The sequence below is a fragment of the Stenella coeruleoalba genome (genome assembly GCF_951394435.1).
Source record: "Stenella coeruleoalba genome assembly, chromosome: 12".
NCBI lineage: Eukaryota > Metazoa > Chordata > Mammalia > Artiodactyla > Delphinidae > Stenella > Stenella coeruleoalba.
In genome coordinates, this window is record NC_137158.1 from 41,954,955 (window position 1) to 41,977,556 (window position 22,602).

The 22,602-nt window shown below is 43.2% G+C and overlaps 1 protein-coding gene across 2 annotated transcripts; it reads right to left on the reverse strand.

Moving 5' to 3' along the window:
* Window positions 1–7,163: 7,163 nt before the first annotated feature.
* DDO (D-aspartate oxidase) lies at window positions 7,164–22,485 on the reverse strand (the record flags this gene model as incomplete). Of its 2 annotated transcripts, XM_079939254.1 has the most annotated exons (4): window positions 7,164–7,794; window positions 14,496–14,672; window positions 17,898–18,006; window positions 22,314–22,485. In XM_079939254.1, 4 exons carry the CDS (start codon window positions 22,483–22,485, stop codon window positions 7,227–7,229), a joined length of 1,026 nt encoding a protein of 341 aa, XP_079795380.1. In that variant the 3' UTR covers window positions 7,164–7,226. The 2 variants fall into 2 exon arrangements, with proteins under 2 accessions (XP_079795380.1, XP_079795379.1); XM_079939253.1 differs by lacking the exon at window positions 14,496–14,672.
* Window positions 22,486–22,602: the final 117 nt, after the last annotated feature.

Below are 22,602 nucleotides of genomic sequence, written 5' to 3' on the forward strand. Positions count from 1 at the left end.
TGCTGTCAACTCTCTGATGACTTCCCATTGCCCTTAGTACAAAATCCAAGATCCTTACCATAGCTGCAAATCTGACCCCCGTCTACACGGCTGAGCCAATCTGCTCCCACTCTCCTTCTGGCTCACAGCACCCCACCACACTCCACTGTGCGTGCTGCTCCGTACACTAACCAAACCACTCTAGATAAAATAGCAGGCTTTGCGCCTCCCAGTTTTTTTTAAACAAGTTTTTTTTCATAGCGCTTAAGACCTCCGAACACGAGTGTATGTACTTATGTACTCTACCTCCACTAATTGAATGTAAACTCCATGAAGACAAGACCTTTGTTCAGTAGAATAACACCAGTGAGATATACAGGCTTGAATGGGGGCACAGATATCATGGCTTTGCTCCTAAAAAAATGTTCTTCGTCCTGGTCCTTCTAGCTGGTTAGGTAATTCAGCCACCTGAGAATCCAGGCCATGAATGTATTCTCTGTGATATTCTTTTTTTTTTAAAATAAATTTTATTTATTTATTTATTTTGGCTGCATTGGGTCTTCGTTGCTGCCCGCGGGCTTTTTCTAGTTGTGGCGAGCAGGGGCTACTCTTTGTTGCAGCACGTGGGCTTCTCATTGCGGTGGCTTCTCTCGTTGCGGAGCACGGGCTCTAGGCACACGGGCTTCAGTAGCTGTGGCACGTGGGCTCAGTAGTTGTGGCACACAGGCTCTAGAGCACAGGCTCAGTAGTTGTGGTGCACGGGCTTAGTTGCTCCCCGGCATGTGGGATCTTCATGGACCAGGGCTCAAACCTGTGTCCCCTGCATTGGCAGGCAGATTCTTAACCACTGTGCCACCAGGGAAGTCCTCTGTGATATTCTCAATCTGTGAGATTTTAGTAATAGATAGATTTTCACAATTTTTAAGGAAAATCAGTCAGAAAGCCAACAGGAAAGACAATTTTTTTCAAATTTAAGCTGGAATAATCTGTCCATTGATGTCACATTGATAGTTTACTCACTAAGTCATTCAACAAATGTTTACCAAGAAACAGACCTGGCATTTGGAGCTGGGTATAAACTGTTCAACAAATCAGATATGTCCCTGCCCAAATGGAGCTTATAGTTTAGTACAAGGCAAACTACAGCCTTTAGGTCAAATCTGGCCCTCTGCTTGTTTTTGTAAATAAAGTTTTATTGGAACCCAGCCGTGACCATTGTTTACACATTATCAGACTGCTCCCAGGCTATGGTGGCAGAGTTGAGGAGATAAGTTGCAACATAGACTGCATGGCCAGCGAAGCCTAAAATATTTACCATTGGACCCTACCATTGGACCCTTTACAGAAGCAATTTGCTGCCCCTGGTCTAAGTGGATAGCTGAAATCTGTTTTTGTATCCCAGGGATCCACTCATTTTTTATAAGCAGACTTAGACAAAAGTTTTTGGTTGAAAGGAGAGGGTCTACTTAATGGGCTCAAGGAGAAAAGGGGATTATGGTAAAATATTTCCCCATAGAATCCACAGACAGGAAATGAAATACAGATATTACTCCTACAGTCATACAAATTGGCCATAATTCAATTATACTAATTAAAGGCCAAAATATGCACTACTAAGAATACCACTGATTACAATAGGATCTTGACCAGGGACTGATAATGTATTCAGGAGGTAGGGTAACACCAATGTTAGAACACAAGAGATTTATTTGAGTAGTTTAGACTTTGTCTATCCTAACAAAGGGTGATAACAACTATAAAGGAGATAAGGATATAAGGATATATAAAATGTCCCTGTTTAGGAAAAGAAAGGACAAGATTTCTAAGTAAAAGATAGAATTCAGCAAATGCTGGATTTGCTCCATGATATTAAGATTTTACTCTTATAGCTATAATATGTATCATTAATAGCTCCAGGAAAAAATAACTTCTTTTTGGGGGAATCTGAAACTCTCCAGCTCCCATACCCTTTCTCTTCTTAACACAATAATTTCTGAAAAGCAATTTTTAAAAACATGAGGTTTCTGAGGAATGCAGAATTGACTGTCCAGGCAGACAGCATGAGGAGTGGAACTGGGTCAGGACCTGGGTCATTCTTGATGCTTCCCCCAAAGTACATCCCCTTGGGCTTTCTTCTCTCCGTTTTCTGCTTTTCTTTGCCTTCTCTCTCTTGCCTTGCTTCCTCTACATAAACCTGAACAGCCTCCACTGTTGCCCCAAGTCTACATGCCTCCAGAGCCTGCCATTACCAGGAAACAGTTTTAGAATCCTTTGGTACAAATTCTTAAGAATTTGACTAGCTTAACCCAACTTACTTTTAGCAGAGCCTGCTAAAACCTTGACTTTTACATTGTTCACATAGTCAAAAGACTACATCCCCAGCTTCATTTGAATCTAGTGTAGGCTTATGCAATAAGATATAAGCAAAAGTATTGTGTGAGTCTTCTGGAAAGTTTCATTGGGAGTGGATTAATGATGCGATGGCTGGAGCTCCAACTGCCATCTTGGAACCATACCCTTGAGATAGCAGAACATGAGCAGGAAGAGCCTGGATCACTGATGAAGTCCCCACACAAGCCCAGAACTGCCTAAATCCAGGCTTCTACCAAGTAAGAGAGAAATGCATGCCCATCTTATTTAAGCAGCTATGTGGGAGAGTTTCTGTTACGTATAACTGAACCTAAACCTAGCTGAAAGTTTCCTCTGACCCAATAACTATAACCAGAGAGGCAGGGTACTGGGGATGCTGCCCAAATAGTGAACTCCCAGGTTTGAGCAGATTTCCCAGAAAAGGGGTCCTGGGTAGAGCAGGCAAACCATTTGGAGTATTCACTACAATAGCTGAGTTCCATTGCCAGACCACTTGGATTTGTATGGAAGAGAAATACTAGGACGCATAAAAAATTGGGGGCTGGACTGATAGCTCAGAACATGCATCAGAGTAAAAACTGTAATTCAAGGGAAATTTAGGCTCTGAGTGGTGGAATTATAGGTAACACGACTGCAGGCCAGGTCTGCAGGTGCCCTGACCAGATGCAAGTCAATTGTTCTGCTAATAATTGAAGAAACATTGGTTACATTTTTTCAGGCATTTGGTTAACTCATTCCCTTTAGCCACTTAGGGCTGTGATTTATAGGCAGCAAAGTCACTCAGGATAATAAAGTCCCCAGGCCTGGTGGCAAACTGCAGAGATTTTTCAAGAAGAAAGAGACCACTTAAACATCTCCCTCAGCTTTTCCTCAGTGAATGATACCCAGAGGAAACAGGTTTCAAATGTGTTTCCATCATTCACACCCTCAAGAAGAAAGATGAGAGGAATCAAGAAAAAAATACTCTAAGTGCTACGTTCATTTCAAATATCTGACAAGTTATGAGAGTCCTGGAACATGTTTCCCAGAACTACAACTCCCAGAGGACACAGCTCCCACCATCATTTTCTTCCTTTTCTCTAAAAGCTCTTAATGGATTGAGGAAAAAAAGATAGTTCAAATATCAATTGGGTTGAATGCATGTATTCAATAAAAGGAAGAATCTATATCATTTTTTAAAATAGCCTTTCTTCTGTACAACCGTGTCCTAGTGGGCTATGGCCTTTCTGTTTAACTTTTTCTTCCTAAGCAAATAAAATCCTAGAAGTCTACATAACCTCTGTCTGCTGAAGAAGAGGTTCAGCAAAGCTGCTGTGTCCCACTGGGTCATGGCTGCAGCAGGTCCTAGCTCAGCCACAAATGTCAGACCCTTGAAAGCAGGGATTTAAGAAGGAAATCGGTTGTTCTCCATGTTATGAAAAAGTTTTTAAATGATCTGTCATAGAAAATGGGGGCCCATTCTCAGGCTTTAGCATAGTGATCTAAGACTTCAGCTTACAAAAACAGGAAATCTTTGTGGAAACAAACAAACAACAACAACCAAAAAAAGACCAGCCAAATGAGAAAAGCAATGACTATTTATTCAGAGCTTGCTATAGTAAGGGAGTTCAGCCACCGTAACTCCAAGGCAGGCAGAAGAGTGGGAAAGCTTTATAGTGACAAAAGAGAAGACTTCAGGTGTGCCCTGAATGGATGCTCTTGGCATGGGGAAGCTGTTGGCAGGCTATTAAGAAGTGGGGCATCCTGTGTGATTGGTCAGGGGTGCATATTTGGCTTTCTCCGGTTGGTCCTAAGTTGGAAACAGGACAGGAATTGGGGCAGCTGGCAGTTATTAACCAAGTACTGGCCATTTGGAACCAATTGTTCCAGAAATGATTGTTTAACTTTCTGGATTGTTACTAGAGATAGCAATGTAGCTTCTTACAAATCTGACCTATAGCAGACTGGCTCCCCTGCTGGCTACTGTAAAGAAAGAGGTTAGTTTCCCAGGCAGGTTGCTGCAGACCATGGATCAGAGTTCTTTTATATATAGTCTGGCCACTGTCCATTTGTATATTCAGCCTCTCATCTTTCAGACAGGCAGCTGACCTACAGCCAACAATGTGGTTCCCAGCATTTCTAGAGAGCCACTTTGGGAGACAGCTAATTCCTACCTACCACCTTGCCCAGGAGTGCCTAAGAACACACCTGCATATGTGAGAACATCCCTCTTAGCTCAATGCCCCAAGATGGTGAGGAAGGAAAGGGAGGCGAGTGGTTATAGAAGTGGCAGAGCCCCGTGAGTAGAGGAGTAAAACAGTGCTCATAACCTTCAGTCCCAGCTATTGGATAGAACTCTGCGGGTTATGAGTAAATACTGTTGCCAGGGCCCCACCCAACCCCCAACAAATGCTAATTTACTAGAGCAGGGCTGGGAATGATTAGTTTTTCAAACTTCCCCGGTGACTTTAATGTGCAACCCAGGTTGGCAGGTACTGATCGAAATGAATTAACCTTTAAGAGAAGGAGCAAATATTTATCAATTAGTAAAAATGAAATCAGGGCATGCCCCCGTGACCACTTTCCCAAGAAACCTCTAATCTTTCAGTCTTGTATAAAATGCAGAGTTAAATTAAACTAGAGTAATTGCTTAGACCATTGCAAATAGGCAATAGTCATAGAGTATGAACCTACCTACAGGAAATGAAAATGCTGCAGGGTCTAAACTGTGGGCATAAGGAACAACTGAGTACACTTAAAACTGCTGTGACAATGACTGAAATACACCTATTCTGAAGATTTTCATTTTTAACCATTAAAAAATGTATTCCCCCTCTTCCAAATGCCATTTGTCATAACATATTATTTCTCACTGGTCATATGTAGTGAGTGCATGTGTGAGTGTGTGGATGGATGTGTGTATTTTCAGTCTATCTGAGCTTGTACATTTCTCAAATACTTTAAACAGAATTCAAAACAATTGCATTTAGGGCATATAAACTCCAAAACCTCAAAAGAATCACCCACATACTCCACACACCTGGTATCCAATTTTTATTTCTAACCATTTCTAAATTTTCCAATGTACCAATTTATCTGAATTTGATACACCACCACCCCCTGGTGGAAATCTATAGAAAAGAATCCACGCGATTTAACTTGGGAACCTTAATACTGCAAGGGATGATTAAGGTCCTTTAGTACACTGGCAATGCACACCCGCTCTTTCCATCTTTCTCTCTCCCAGCACAACATTCTCTGCAAACAAAATCATATGCAATAGGGACAGTGGGAGGGAGACGCAAGAGGGAGGAGATATGGGGATGTATGTATATGTATAGCTGATTCACTTTGTTATAAAGCAGAAACTAACACACCATTGTAAAGCAGTTATACTCCAATAAAGATGTTAAAAAAAAATCATATGCAAAAGCTCAACGAACAAAACAGCAAGAATGGACATGTGCTGGGGGCTTTCTCTTTCCCATTCTCTTTGCCAGTTCCACGTCTCCCCCCAGGATGTCTAAAATAGAACTTATCATCACTAAACATAAGCTATATCCTCCAAAAATTAAAATTACACATATTTCTTTTTTTTGACCCTCATGTATCTATTTTCATTCACCTTTTCAACGATAGCTGTACTTTTTTTTTTTGGCCACACCACAAGGCATGGGGGACCTTAGTTCCCCAACCAGGGATCGAACCTGTGCTCCCTGCAGTGGAAGCGTGGAGTCTTAACCAATGAACCACCAGGGAAGTCCCGATAACTATAACATAAACACCATACACATTACATCTTATTAAGGCCTACTATTTAGGCCTATATTTAAATTAGAAATATTCAAACTTAGAAATTCTCCAGTCCTAGAAAAAAATAAAACAGACTATTCTCATAAAAAAATAATTACATATATTTCTCCCAAGCTTCCTTACCTCAATGAATAGCATCTCCTTTACCATTCACTCAGCCAAAAACCCTCCTAAGAATTCACAATACACATGAACAGATTAAAGACCAAGTCAAGAATCCAGATTAGATTTATTAATTCAGCAATTCCCAAACTCATTTTATCATGAGATACATTTCCACTCCTCCCCAGTACCTTTTAACGACTTGCAGAAAACTCTTTGTTTATATTTTATTCAGAGTAATTGTTCCATTTTAATTAGCAAATTAGCCCTTTGGCTGCACATACTATTCAATCTTCAAAAATGCTCAGGCAAAGTCAACCATCCAACAAACCAGCTCTCAATCATTTGTGGTAGTGGAAAGTACACCCCTCAGGTGATTGACCCCAGACCGCAATTGAGTTAATGCCACATCTGTAGGCAACATCATCCCTATGTTCTACCATCAGTACCAGCTGAGAGAAAGTAGAGGTTGCCACTAGCACTAGCAGGAATCATGCTTTGTCTTCCACTAAATGGAATAAGCCTGAATTGTATATCACTGTGTAATTTTAAAGGATTATGGTGTTCACTTGACTGCAACCTATAAGCGTCATGGGCAGCTCTGCAACCAACAGTGAGTTAAGTGTTTTCCATACATTATCTCCTCCTCTGGATTTATGAGCCAAAAAAATCCCTGCAACCACGTGAATCGGCATAGATCCTTGGACACGAGATCTAAAAGAAATCTTACTTTATAGCAAGTTTTTTTTTAACAAAAATAGAGCTTTATGCCCTATGTCATTAGTACTAGACTTAAGTCTAGTACTAAGTTAGATTAGTACTAATCTTAAGTCTACTGATACATATTGCATCATTTCTAATTTTGAAAGCAAAGCCATGTCCAATTAAACTTTCATTCAATGGAAAAGTTATTTGAATCTCTTCTGGTACTTAAATTATATTTTGATTAATAGTTTCTGGGGCCATTTGCTGTCACTTCATGCCTACAGCTTTGATTTGGGAGCAGGGGTCCTGAGGGCTTGGGCACACTCGCTCACCAGCCTGGCGGCCTCCAGAGCAGTGCCCCAGTGCATGGCTATGCCCCCACTACCGTGGCCGTAGTGATGGACGACAGGCAGCCTCTGGCTGCCCTGGGCTAAGAGCTCTTTCTCCAGCCGCACACCTGGCCTGGTGGGCCTCAAGCCCACCTTCTCCCTTATGTCACAGGCTCCATGGAGAGAGGGCTCGAGGGCACAGCATCGGGAAAGAATCCCTTTGCTAATTTCTGCATCTGGGGACAGATTCCAGTCTCCTTTTTGCCTAGTTCCACCCAGGGTTACATTGGATATACCTGGGTAAATGTATGTCAGCCCACTCCCATCTCGGATAAAATGCTTCACCCAGGGAGCCTGCACTTTGAGCACTTGACCCCTCACTGGGAAAATCTTTGGGTCTCCTGCAAGCTGCCTGCTTCCAAGGCCTGAACAGTTGACCACAATGTCGAAGGACGGGTGAAGCTCCCACAGGTCTTCTATTCTTCGGGTGAGTATCAGACCCCCACTTCCTTTTAGCCTGGGGAGAACGAGAGACCATGAAGTGAGCCATAGCAGTTTCCTGCTCAACCCCTTACAGAAGTGATGGACAGGAACTCAGAAACAAAACTGAGGAGATCATCGAATGATCAAATACCTCCAGAGCTTCCAGGGCCCAAGCAGGCCAAATTCTAGCTGACTGCCTCACATCCTTGGAAACCAGGGATTCCTAAAGTTGAACCTAACTAAATAAATACCTATTTCAAAAACTCAAAGCAAACTACCTGCTTCATCCTTTTTATGTTTAATGGAGTTCCTAAATCATTCTAGATGCGAAATAAATACCAGGTTAACCTGGTATTTTAAAAACCCCAAGCACTTTTTGTTCATGCCATTTATTTAGCACTTAAATTTACTGCCTTGGGGGCTTCCCTGGTGGCGCAGTGGTTGAGAGTCCGCCTGCCGATGCAGGGGACGCGGGTTCGTGCCCCGGTCGGGGAGGATCCCACGTGCCGCGGAGCGGCTGGGCCCGTGAGCCATGGCCGCCGAGCCTGCGTGTCCGGAGCCTGTGCTCTGCAACCGGAGAGGCCACAACAGTGAGAGGCCCGTGTACCGCCAAAAAAAAAATTTACTGCCTTGGACATTCTGTCTCATGTTGTTAATTAACTCTTGCATGTTCCGGTGTACTACTCTGTTCTCCCTAACCAGATGGTTGGGACAGGGCTCACATGCACTCCTCCTTATGTCTACCACAAGGATGCTAGCATAAGAGGAACACAAAATATTTGCAGCTGATGGACTAAATAACAGTTGTGGTTGCTAATGATTTTTTGGACCAAGTACATCAAGAATGAAAAGAAATGGTTTATCCAAGTTCTGTAATCTTATTTTTTAATAGTAGTAAAATACGCATAACACAAAATTCACCATTTTGACCATTTTTAAGTGTACAGTTCAATGGCATTAAGTTTAATACATTCACATTGTTTGCAACCACCATCATCATCCAACTCCAGAACTTTTTCACCTTGCAAAATGAAACTATGTACCTATTAAACAATAACTCCAGGTCCTATCATCTTATTCATAGGTCACTTGTAGAATATAGGAGACGTAATATGAGAAAAAGACTATTGGCGGCTCTCTACACCAGGGTGCAGGTTGGATGCCTGTGTGCAAGGTACTGCTTAGAGGCAAAGGGCCCTTCCTCAGGATTGACAAAGGAGTTGGGAGACAGAGTGTAAATATTTGGCAGAATGAAGCAAGTTCCAAATGAGAGGTGATGTAGAATTGGAAAGCATGGGTTTAGGTCCCAGTTGCCTCACATTAGCTTAGCTTTGAGGTCTGGGCCAGCTCACCTCTTGTCTCTGACCCTCAGTTTCCTCACCTGTGTTATGGGGATGACACCTCCCTTGCCTGTTTCAGAGATGGCTGTGAAGTTCAAGTTCAAGTGAAATAATAGGCATGACAGTGGTTCACAAGATGTGAGCACAACAAATTCTAGGGGACTGATATCAATAAATTATAAATTTCTCAAGGGGAGAGACTACGTCTTATGCTTCTCACTACACCTATGACCCAGCTCAATGCCCAATACCTAGTGGACTTGACATGAGTGTTGGCCAATACTGAAGACAATATGAAATCCTAGTTTGGGTATATGATGATTAACTCTATGTTTTGGCCTGACTGGGCCATGGGGTACCCAGATATTTAGCCAAACATTCTTCTGGGTGTTTCTGTGAGGGTATTTTTGGATGCAATGAACACATAAATTGGTAGACTGAGTAAAGTAGATTGCCCTCCTTCACGTGGGTCTCATCCAACTGGTTGAAGGCCTGAACAGAACAAAAAGGCTGACCTTCCTCCTGCCAGACCGCCTTCAAACTGGGATATCAGCTTTTTCCTGTCTTCAGACTCAGACTAAAACATTCGCTCTTCCTGGGTCTGAAGTTTGCCAGCCTTCAGACTGGAATTACAGCCTTGGCTCTCCTAGGTCTCCAGCTTGCCAACTCACCGTGCAGATCCTAGGACATGTCAGCCTCCATAACTGTGTGAACCAATTCCTTATATTAAATCTCTTTATATATATATATTTTTTCTTTTGGTTCTGTTTCTCTAGAGAACCCTAAAAGCTAGAGAGTGGCACCACATTGGCATCCTTGCTTCAAACCTGAAGCAGGGTACTTTATTAACAGCAATCAGAAAATTAACAATTTTTAGTCCATTTGTCTGAAGAAAAGGAGAAAAAGAAGAAAACTAACTGAAAATCTCAGTTGGCAAATAATGCTATGCATAGAGATTCAGGGGGAAAATCCACTGTTTATTCCTAGTGACACTTAATGTAGCTATACTTAAAATATCATAGTTAGAATTTTTAAAATGCATTTTAGGTTTACAAAGCAACTAAATCTCTCTCTCTCTCTCTGTCTGTCTCTCTCACCATATAATTTTAACCTGATAATTTTAACCTCATCTGATGACCATACTGCTCACTCGTTCTGCTGCAATGCATGTTCTAATAAAATAAACTGTATTCTATTTCCCACTTCTCGGAAGATCCATCTCTGCCTTGTCCACTGCACGAACTTATTTTAATCGGTCTAAGCCCTGTTCAGTCACAGAGCAGCTTCTGTTCCCTTTGGGGAGGAGGTGTGGATGAGGCCTGGGGTTTCTATGGGCAGAGTGGTCCGGAGGGGAGCAGCCGTGCACCCTTAGTCAGTCCAGCAGGTGGGGTTCCCCTCTTCCACTGCCTTAGGGCAGCAATTGGAGCCCCAGTGGAAGCCCCCAAGGCCATTGCACCACAGCCAGCCTCCATCTATTCCCTACTAACCTTGTTGCCATCCTCAGAAAAAAATAGGACATCCCTGGTGGTGCAGTGGTTAAAAATATGCCTGCCAATGCAGGGAACATGGGTTCGAGCCCTGGTCCAGGAAGATCCCACATGCTGCGGAGCAGCTAAGCCCATGCATCACAACTAATGAGCCTGTGCTCTAGAGCCCGCGAGCCACAACTACTGAAGACTATGCGCCTACAGCCCGTGCTCTGCAGCAAGAGAAGCCACCACAATGAGAAGCCCGCACACCACAACGAAAAGTAGCCCCCACTCGCCGCAACTAGAGAAAGCCCAGGCGCAGCAACAAAGACCCAACACAGCCAAAAGTAAATAAATAAATAAACTGAAAAAAAAATAAACACCATCATTTTCCACTTTCCTGGCTGGTGCCCTCCTGCCTCATCCTTGTGTAACCAGGAAGAAAGTGGGGAGTTCATATTAGACCTGTGTCTAAGGCCAACTTTTGCCCATGCCTCCTCTGGTTAAGGGCCAGGGGCCAATGCTGGGAGTAGGAGGAACTCTCTAGGGGCCTGGAAAAGGAAGGCTGTGCTCTGGTGGGCACGGGGTGTGTTGGGCATGGGGGAGCAGGGGTCTACTGTGCACAGGAAGGGACCTTTGCAAGTTGGACATTTGTTAGGCAGGGATGACCTGTCACATGCCTGATGTACAATCCATATTTCTGTCCAACTGTCGAGGGAGTGGCATAGGCACTGCTGTGAGTCAGGCCAAGTAGGAGAACAGAAGCTATAGGAGACAAGAGTCTGGGACCCTGCAGGGAAAGTAACAGAGAGGACTCATTAGATGAGTGGGAAGGAAAGTGCAGGGAGAGAAGCTCAGTGTGGTTAGTGCTGTGCTCAGTGCAGGGCCCTTATCAGGGCCACAGAATAAGGCGTGGCCTGCTGGAAAGAAGGCAACGCACCAACGTTACAGGGCCCCCAGCACCGAAATGGGGCATGCCGCTTTCTGAATGTCTCCCAAGGCAGGACCATCCTGCTCCAGTCGGGATGATTTATTTAGGTAGGATGCCTGGTGAAGAGACAGGCTCAGTTGACTTATTGCCTCTGTGATTCATTTCCTGGAAGGGCAAGTACAAAGCAGCAGAATATAACTCCACTGGCCAAAGATATAAAACATGATCTGCATGGCTGATTAACCCTCAGGGGGTTTTGTTTATTTGTTTGTTCTGGGTATTATTGGATTTTTTTTTTTTTGAGAAGCGGATGATTCTTTCTGTTCTTTGAAAAATGCTAACGATCTACTTTGTGGTTATAAACTTTTTTTTTCTTTCCTGGAAATTAATATTATTTCAGAAGGATAGAGCTCAAATTGAAGGCATTGTTATGCGGCTTGCTAAGTAAAATGCCTGTTTTTGAGTCAGAACGCTGCAGGCTGAACACTCACACTGTGTAGAAGGGGCGTAGGAGGCAACATAACAGACCCTGGGTGTGAGGAACAAGCAGGGATTGTATGGCTCCCCAGCTGGGTCATCCGAGGTGGAAAGTGGGTGGCAGCCTACAGAGGGAGCCCCAGGGGTCCCACGCTCTCACCACCATGCTGCCTGGCTTCCCACCTGGCCTGAAGTCCTTGCTCTGAGAGGGTTGCCTTGGGCTTAAAGGAGTCCCAGCCCTACAAAGCCTTCCTCAGAAGTAAAGGGAACGGGTGACCCTCTTCCTCCCCCACATTGGCCTTCTGGTCAGGTGCCAGGGCCTGAGGGAAGGGGGGCTGACCAATCTTACAGAGAGGAGGCCCCTGCATACTGTCTGTGCAGGCCCCTCACTGGGGGTTAAGAGGAAGCACGAAGTATCAGGGACCTAGGGGGGTACCAAAGCAGGAGGTGGGGCGGGGGTGGGACAGCTAGGAAGGGGGTCTCCTCGTGGCTTCCCTGCAACAGTGTGTACTGTGTGTACTGTCTGTCTGAGGCACACATGTCCCCACCCACTGTCATGGTGGACACGTATATCAAACAAATGGACCTAAAAAGTCCTCCCCGGGACTCTATGGGGACAAAAGCAGCCCCTCAGACCTCTTCTCCTTGACTCTGTCACCTAAAAACAGACAGGAAACAGCATGCTCCAAGGCATGACTCCAGCTGGCTGGTCATCAGGCCCGATGGTGTTGCACCCGGGAGGTGGCTCCCACTGGCACAAAGTACCACTCGCTCAGGGTTATTTTAAGTAAAGTAAAACGCTGACAGCAGGCTTCCAACTAATGAGAGAAAATCAAGACTTTTCCCAGGCCTTCATCCCACAATTAGAGATTAGGCTCGAAAATAAGGTTATTATGGAAATAAGGGGCCTGTTTTCTAGAAGGTGATACTTGAACACATTGTTCAGGTAATATATGTTCTCGTGTGAAACTGGCTGAGGGTGGCCCAAAATAAATATGTATATATTTACAACAGAGCTCTCCCACTTATGGCTTGCCTAATAATTTCCCCTTATCTGAATTTTATTAAGATATATGATACCCCAACTACATATCAATAGCATTAGCAATTCCAATGTTCTTTTTCCAGGCATTTTTATAATATAAAGACAAAAATGCAACACCACACAACATTGCCACTCAGAAAAGATGGTGATGCCCTGAAACTGGAATGTTGGCTGATGGGTAACTCCATCACACGATGGCTCAAATGTTCATTTATCAGCTGATATACAGTGGTTTAAATTTGGCATACAAACAGGGGTTTATGGGCCAGCGACAAGGCACAAAAGTGTAGGTTTTATGAAACTGGCACTTTAAGAAGAAAAAAGTCCCATATAAATTGCTAAGAGATAAAAGTGAAAAGAGCACTTATAAAGCTACAAAAATATATCATGGTGCTCCCAGCATGTGCCTAACAGACTTAGGTTCCTTCCTCTGCACTCCCAATCCACCTTCATAAATTTGTATTTAACCCTCATCACATGTGTTACTGTAATTGTTAATTAACATGTATATCAATGTGCACACACATATATACACCATCATCCCCAAATAGACTATGAATTCCTTAAGAAAATTGATCATATTTTATCCTTCATTTTTGACTAGCTTCTAGCACAGTGCTAGGTATACATAGAAGTTCAACAAAGAATTAGGGAATTAATTAATTATTCCAATTAATTATCCTATCTCCTACATCTGGGACCAAGCCATTGCTGCCACTGCTTACCTGAAGTCACTTTTCCAACATTTACCCAATAATTTGCATTGTTCCTATTCATCTACCAAATATACAGACTTGGGGATTGAAAGGGCCAAAGTTTCACAACCTTCAACATGTTTGCAATTTCAAGATGAAACTAAAGAGAGATTTATTGATGTGTCTTAAATAAAAATACCCTTGATGTGTTTCCTAACCAACTGGAAACAGAAAGTCCTGAAAACCAAGCCAAAATGCAAGTTCATGAAATTTGGGGCTGAACTTGGTAAGGAAGCAATTACCTAATTTAGATAAGCCCTCACTTTTAAAGTTCTTGCTCATAACAAAATAAAATAGTGGGGTTATTTTCTTTTTCACTAATGAGAAAAAAATTCAAAAATAACTTATAATAAGCCTAAGATTCTCGAAAGAACTAGAGTAAATCATATTATTTTACAGCTGGAAGCATATTCTCCAAACATCTCACTTTACGGATGAGCAAAGTAAGATACTGTTTCAACGAGGGGGTCTTACTGGTGCGGAGAGAAGGACCAAATCGTGCATCAAGGTGCACAGTGAAGCAGAAGATGGACGTGTTACTAACTTGGGTATGACTCACTCCTTGTGGCACAGTGTCTTCAGAATGTTGTACAAAGCCCTAGCCACTAATGAACAGCAAGACACAGTGCACAAGAGCTCTGAGGAGCCACAGAGAAGCTATGAAGTTATTTATGGGTGTGACAGACAAAGAAAGCAGCAAAGAGCCACTTCAACTGACCTTTTCTCCAACCACGGGAGGTAGACAGGGCCTTCACATTTGAGTGTAGTAAAAGCCTGACCGAACACATGTTGGGGGAATTTCTTCAGCTCATCCTCAGTCATCTTTCGAAATCCCAGCACCACATCAGCCCAGAATGGCACTTCCTCAGTAGGAATGCTCCGAAATATCTGCCAACTCAAACACATAAAGTGGAAAAATTTCCTGAAGTTCTATGAAATTTCTAGTGAACTCCATGTTACATTCTCTAAAGCATTTTTAAAACACACTTCTTATACCCATACAGAGAAAGAAATTATTCTTCAATTCTCTCAGGTTCAGATAACTCAGTAGCTAAATTTAAAATGTTCATGGCGGGGGTGGGGGGTGCGGCATTGGAATAAGACATTTAAAAAGTTGTGTGCCTTTTAAAGATTGAATTTAACTCTCTTTTTCTAAAAAGCTCTTGCCCAGATTTTCTTTATTTACTTATGATGATGCATTTTTGAGGAAAGATTTTTCTGTTTTGCATAATGCTTTACATAAAGTGTAAGTAAACCATCAAAAGTTTAACGGTTCGCCTCAATTCTGAACAAAATATCTAAGTTAGAAGAAGCAACGGTGGTGGTGCAGGAGACAGGGCTGTGAATTATGAATTAAGTTGTAGATCATCACGTTACATTCTTGATAAGAGAAGCCAGGAGTTGTCAGGACAAGCCCTGTTATCGTTCAGTCATGGCTGGGGCTGATGAGGCTAGAAAGATATTAGTTGTTAACAAGAAGCTTATAACTTTGCTATCAATAGCTGGTAGGCACATGTTTGGATTTATAAGTATCGGGCTCTTTACATCAATAGGAATAAATGTTGCAAAGCATGGCTGCTCTAAAGTAGCAAGGGAAGTCATTTGAGTGCTATACATGGTTGCTAATGCTATGGTAATTAATGTACTGGAATTTATATCTCTAAGTAATTCATTCTATACGGTTCCTGTGGAAGGTATAAATGTTGTTTGCTGCAGGTCTCTACAACAGGCCCTCTTGCTGTCTCATGCTGCACACTATCCCTGGGCTAGATTGTCCTCTTCCCTGTCTTCACCATCATACTATAGGCCAAACACTCAGAAGACTCTATCTCCTCTTCTCTCTCCTGAGCTCCAAAACCAGATCCAGACCCATGTTGCCTACTCTCTACTGGAGAAGTCTACCCCCATGTCTCAGACATTTACCCCATGCCCACTGCTCTTTCCCTCCCCCTTTCCCCATCCACCCAGGTGCTAACTCCAGAAACCAGAGAATCATCCTTGACCTTCTCTCCACTCTCACCCGCTACATGCCATCAATTATCAAGTCCCATCTAATCTCCTCATAAGCATTTCTCAAATCCATCTGTTCTCTGTGCCCACTATCAACACCTAATCTATCCCACCATCATCTCTCTTTCCACAAATCTGTTCTCCACACTGCAGACAGAATGTTTTTGAAGTGCAAATATGATCAGTTACTTCACTGTGTAAATCCCTCAATGGATTTCCATTACCCTAGGCGTTTTTCAGTCCCTCCAACACACCAGAGTCAGCCTAGATTCAGGTCTATGCATGTACTATTGCTTCTACCTGAATGCTGCCTCCTCTGCCCTGGACCCTATCTCTGTCCCCTTCACCTCTACAGGGTCAGCAGACTAACCTACACTCATGTGGATGGTCTCCACTGAAACATCACTTTTTTTCTGAGTGGCTTCTCATAACTTACCAGAACAAGTTTATTCTCCAGATAAATGCTTCCATAGCACCCTGTACTCTTCCCTTGGTGACTCATGTCTCATATGTAACTCATTAGATTTAGGACATTCCCTACAGAACATAAGCTACATGAGCGCAGGACCATGTCTGTCTTTCCCAAAAAGTCACTCAACACATATTTATTGAGCATCTACTATATGCCAAGCAATATGTACTAAGTTGCTCATTTCTATTTCCCTAATTCCTAGAAGAGTACCTGATACTGGTGAATGCTGAGTAAATTGTTTTGAAGGAATAAGTAGATGAATAAAGTTTATACTTATGTCAAGGTGCATAGGACATTTGTTCCCTTATCTTCACTTGACTGATTCAAATACTTTTTGGAAGCAAGTGGGATAAAAATCATTCATATGAGGAAAATAAATAACTCTTTTTTAGAATGGCTTAAAGTACATTCCTTTTAATATCCTCAATAGTGGCAACGTCTTGCTCTTGAAAGGACATTTGAATCTTGGACACAACTCTTTCCAAAAATTACTGAGAGCTGATGTTTGTGAATTAGACTGGGTCGTGCTGGGTTTGGACAAAAACAAAGTGTGACCATAAATCAATGACAACGATGTTTCTATGTGGCTTATCAACTGGCTCTGGAGAGAGTTACAGTTTCAATCCATCTTCAGAAGGTAGAGAAGTAAAGCTGCTCCTTTGGGTAGGGACTTTGAGAAATTAGTGATATCAATAGCGTTTGGTGTTTGTGATGGTGAGGGAGAGCAAGAAGCGGAATAGAGTAGAAATCTGCCTGATACAGGTACGTTCACCAACAGAAAATGTCAGCAGACAGCCTGAACTCAAAAGAGGAGACAGGACATTTTTTTTTTAAACAGCACAAAAGATGCAGTGGTTTTGAGAACTTAGTAAAAGGCAGACATCCCTCTGTTCTTCAGAAGGCTGTAGGGCATAGTTGTGTTATCACATAGAATAACACAGACAATGTATGTGTTATGTCGTAACTTAAAAGTGACAGTATGGTTAGTGATTTCTGTCTGAGAAGATATAGAAAGGTATTGTTATATTTTAAGTGCCAGTTTGTGTTAGAAATGTTTAATATTTTAAACTCTTTAATTTTGCATTTCTTCGGAAATTGGATGTGAAAAATCAAATGAAGCTTGCTGACCATTTCAGAAATATTTTTTCCCAAATGGCACTTTAAAAGGTAACTTTAGTGACCTATAATAGTTGCTTTTTTGGAACACTTCATTCTCCATGGACACCAAATAAGAAAGATGTGCCTGTGCCTTGGGCCTCTGCACCCATTCCCATATCAATCACACCTGTTTGCTTTCCATCAGCCCCCCCCCCCATCAGCCCCATATAACCCAAACTCAGTGTTTACCTGCTATATATATTTTTAGCCATATTTGTAAATCACTGCATATTCCCTGAGGAAACTCAAAATAGCATTTGTGATGAGAAACTATAATGGTTGTTTATTGTTTAAAAGTCTAATGCTATAACTTGTCTTTCTTGAGTTCTTTGGAGTAAAGCCTAAAATGTTCTTCTAAATCCTCCTACATCTAGTTCAGCACTCTGCTCATAGCAGGTACTCAGTGATATTTTCTGTTGAACTCTAAAGTCTGTTAAGATCACTCTAAATTCTAAAATAACTTCAGATTTCCTCTCTTACCCAGACACCAGGAGAACACCAGCATCTTCAGCTTCTGCAGAATTGGCAATTGCAAACAGGTGATCAAAAGTCTCTTTAAACCACTGCTTCTGCTTGTGAATGGGTGTGTCTGTGATGGTGGAGAAAAGCAAAGCAGAACAGAAAGGAAAATAATGACAATGATTATCTTCAGAGAAGCTCCTTCCTACAAACTGGGAAAAACTAAAGAGGCAGGGAGGAACATTTAGATAAAGTACCGCATTGTGGCGGAGGATCAGTCAGCCACCAGAGTTTTGAATGTTGACACTTGCTGTCAGGGTCGGTTCATATAATTATTAATCAACAGAGGGGAAATCAACCGATGAGGGAAAAATCTAACATATGGGCCAGCTGGAAAGGGCGTATTGGCCTTTGGCACTAGGCATATTTCAGAGGTCCTTGAAAGGTCCATAACCAATCTGAGCCAAGTTAGCCAATCTGGCTGAGGCATCCAGCTGGCCACACAGTCGAGATGATAGGAGAAAGAACCCAGGGCCTCTTTCCTGAGGGCTGAAAACATGGCAGGAGATAAGGGGAGATCTGTGGGGCCCAGATCAACCAGGTCGAAGAACAGACTGAATGTCAGTGGGAAGCCAAGGTTGCTCACCCTTCTGATACAAGGAAACAAGTCCTGCATTGTGGAACTGAGCTCCCTACAGCCCCATCCACGGCTGCCATTACCTCCATTCCCCTCCATTCCATGGAATCATAGACCAGCTTGGAGTAGCATTCCTGGGGTCACCAGGGGTGTGCCGGGACCACACCTCTCTGTCAGAGTCCTGTGGAACAGTGCCCCCTATCTCCCAGGCATCCCTGCCTGTGTACAGGAGATTGGATCTGGACATAGCTCTGGAAGGGTTCCAGGCCTGCCAGGGAGAAAATACGGGTCAGGGTTCAAGCCCCAAAATAATAGTGTCCAGTGTAGGCACAGAGAGCAAGCATGACACAGAAGCACTGACAAATCCAACTGTGGATGAAGTATTTGGCCGTCTGATCCCTGTGGGAAGGTCATGAGAAAGAGTCCAGGGTCAGGCCAGGGACTGGGGAACAGTAATCCTGAGGGGCTGCTATAGGGGGAGACACAGAGGAGATGGGGGAACTGAGCAGAGAGGATACTGGGTCAGCTTTGCTTGGAGAGATGTCTCTAGAGCTCACGGTAGAGACGAAAAGCCCCTGGAGGCATCCTGCTTCCAGGTGAATGAGGGCATTTCAGTAGCAGGTTTTAAAGCAATTCACTTGCTCAGGAGCCAGTAAATATTTCTTTAGTAGTGGATCTGTGCTGTTGTCTTTAAACATATGCCCGTGTGAACTCAACACTCCCAAAATTGCAGACTGGGTCTACTGGTTTACAAATAAGGAGGAAATAAATAATAAACTGGAGAGAACTAAATTAGACCTCATATGGATTATACCCCAACAATCTAAGACAGTGTACGAGGCTGTATTGAAATGCACACCCCTGTTCCCACTCCAAACCTTAAAAAACAAAATAGTGACTGCTATTCACATACTGCAAAAGTCACCCCAAAAGAATAGACAATTCCAGTTCAACAGTGGGTAAAGCAAGCCTGGGACCTAATTCATGTTCAAGTGCTGGTAAAAGAAAACTGTAGCCAGAGTAGCGGTAATAACAATAGCAAGTGCTGACATAGCACTTACTACGTCTAGGCACTGTTCTAAGTGCTTTACATGTATTAACTCATTTAATCCTCACAACAAACCTATGGGACAGTATAGTCCCCATATGGTATTGACATTTATGGGCACAGAAGATTTTCATCACTGGGGCTGGTCTGAAAGAAGCCCAGAGAGAAAACCAAAGTCTATCTAGCAGCACCAGAGAGAAAGACCCTGATCCAGGGGCCCCAATCACCCAGCCAAAGGGTGAGCTGGGCCTCAGGGGCCTGAATGAACTCTCAGGTGAGTCTCCTTATTTGAAGATGATTCCATGACTATCAGGCAGCCTTCTCACCATTCACCTGGGCCTGATGCATACAAGGGGATGCCTGGGAGATGGACACAAGGACTCTGGTCACAAGAAAGGTGTCCAGTGTGAACTAGCATTCTGCACACACACCAGGCTCCTGTGCTTGTTTCCTGCAAGGCAGCTCCCAAGAGGTACACTAGCATCACGGGTGCTGACAAAGCCAATTTCCTGGATTGCAATAGTGAGGCGACTGCCCTTCCCACTCTGGCAGAAAATGGGTTTATCCTCTGTTAGGTGAAGCAGGGGGTGTCTCTGGACTAGGAAAACACCAAGTGCAGGCAAAGGCAGGAATACCCTAGTGAAAACAAGAGCGTTAAGGAAACATGTGCAAACCACATGCTAAGACCTCAGACCTCTTCTCCCCCTCCTTCTAGAATGCTGCCAGCCAGGCCTTCACCCACCCTAGCCAGGGGACTGGAAGCCTCTTCTCTGGGAAACATGACTTGCCCAAGAAGAAAGACTTAAATATAATGACATCAGAGGTTCTCCAACCAAACAGCACTCCCATCTCACTCCAGTGAGCCTCAAGGCAACGAGCCCTACGCAAGGACCCAGAAACTCCCATCAGCTGTTTAGGATCCTGTTCTTAAAGGTCAACAGACAGGTAAAGATGGCCAGACCACATGGCCAAGGAAAACCTGTAACATGAAAAACGAGCACATCAAATAAAAAAACACAACTTGGAGACAACAGAAGCTATGCAGGGAGGAAAAACTTTTAAGACTATTACTAGTGTCTTCAGAAAGATAAGACATTGCAGCCACAGAACACAAATAGTATAACAAAGGGAAATTCAGAGAATAAAAATGATCTTTGGAATATTAAAAATGCTACGGTAGAAATAATAAATCCAACAGCAAGGCAAAAAGAAAAAATTGAGAAAATCTCCCAGAAAGTAAAATAGAAAGAGAAAAAGATAGAAATAGGAAGGGGAAAAAATTGAGCCAATGGGAGGACTCGTCCAGGAAGCCCAGCAAAACAGCAATTCTGGACAGAAAGGCAGAGACGGCAGGAGGGAGGAATCGGCAGTTGGGTAACTCAGAGATTGTATCTTGAACTGGAGACATGAGTTTCCAGATTAAATAGGCAGGGCAATTTTCAAAGTCCAGATTGCTGTTTTTTTGTAATAACATAAGCATTTGACTGCTTAAACTATGTCCATGTATAACTTTGATACAAAAATAAAAACTAAAATTAAAGGGGAAAAAGGAGAATGGAAATGAGGAAGTGAAGACACTGAGTATAAACTTCATTAGCTGCAAAGTGATTTTGTTTCCTATTTAATGCTATTTCCTCCTCTTCCCATTTCGTATGACGAATACAGAATGGAAAGGACGCATGAAAGTGTTTTTAAAAATCAATGCATTGGGACTTCCCTGGTGGTGCAGTGGTTAAGAATCCGCCTGCCAATGCAGGGGACACAGGTTCAAGCCCTGGTCTGGGAAGATCCCACATGCCACGGAGCAACTAAGCCCGTGCACCACAACTACTGAGACTGCACTCTAGAACCCTCGACCCACAACTACTGAGCCCACGTGCTACAATTACTGAAGCCTGGGCACCTGGAGCCCGTGCTCCGCAACAAGAGAAACCACCGCAATGAGAAGCCTGCACAATGCAACAAAGAGTAGCCCCTGCTGGTGGCAACTAGAGAAAGCCCACGCACAGCAACGAAGACCCAACGCAGCCAAAAATAAATAAATAAACTAATTAATTAATTTTTTAAAAAAATCAATGCATTTTTAGTCCTGAATACATATTGACTGATTGTTTTTAAACTGGCTTAGAAGTGAGGATAATGTTAGTCCCATTACAAGTATTTTCTGACTTGATGGTCACTACTGGTATCAGTAGAAAGACTTCGAGTTACCAGTTACCAACTGTGGTAGCCATTGGTGCTGTTTACCAAATACTCTGGCTGTCTACCTTCTGGGAGCCTTATAGAATTGCACTTCCTGGCCTCCTTCTGAAGGGTGGGAGCATGTGACTAGCACTAGCCAATGAGCTGTCACCAGAAGTGATGAATGTTGCTTCCTGACCATGAACCTTTAATTGCTAAGGCAAGACCCCTCAGGGCTCTCAATCCCCAGCTACAGGTACTGACCGCATTCAAGGCTCTGGCTGCTTCATCAGCTTAGACCCCTGAGTGATGAACAGAACCCTTGCTGATGCTCAATCAACATACAGCATGAGCAAGAAATAAACCTTTGCTTTTTAAGCTGCTAAGATTTGAAGGTTCTTTCTGTCTTGCTGCATAACTGAGCCTTTCCTAACAGATGAACCAACAAGATGTCAAAAGTGCACATTACACTTACGTGAACATCCAGCTGTCTTCGTCAACAGAATTCCACCAACGTCATTCTATCTAACGTCCATCATATCTGACAGAGGAGCAGAAATCTCTTTCTCACCTGGATAAACAGGAGGAATAAGCATTCCAGCTGCCACATCACTCGTGGTCTCGGGACTGAACTGCTCTGAAATGACTGTAATGGAGCATCGCGGGACTAGTTTGGAAATGCACACAGCAGTGGAGAGTCCCATCACACCAGCTCCCACAGTTGCAATCCGTACTGTACCCATGGGCCTGTGAGGAGGCACAGTGTGAGCTACAAGCCTTGTTTCAAGAGTTATTCCGTCCAGTACAAAGCTTGGCCCTGAAGGTTCTTTCCTTAGGTCCACAGCCTCTCCAAATACGAC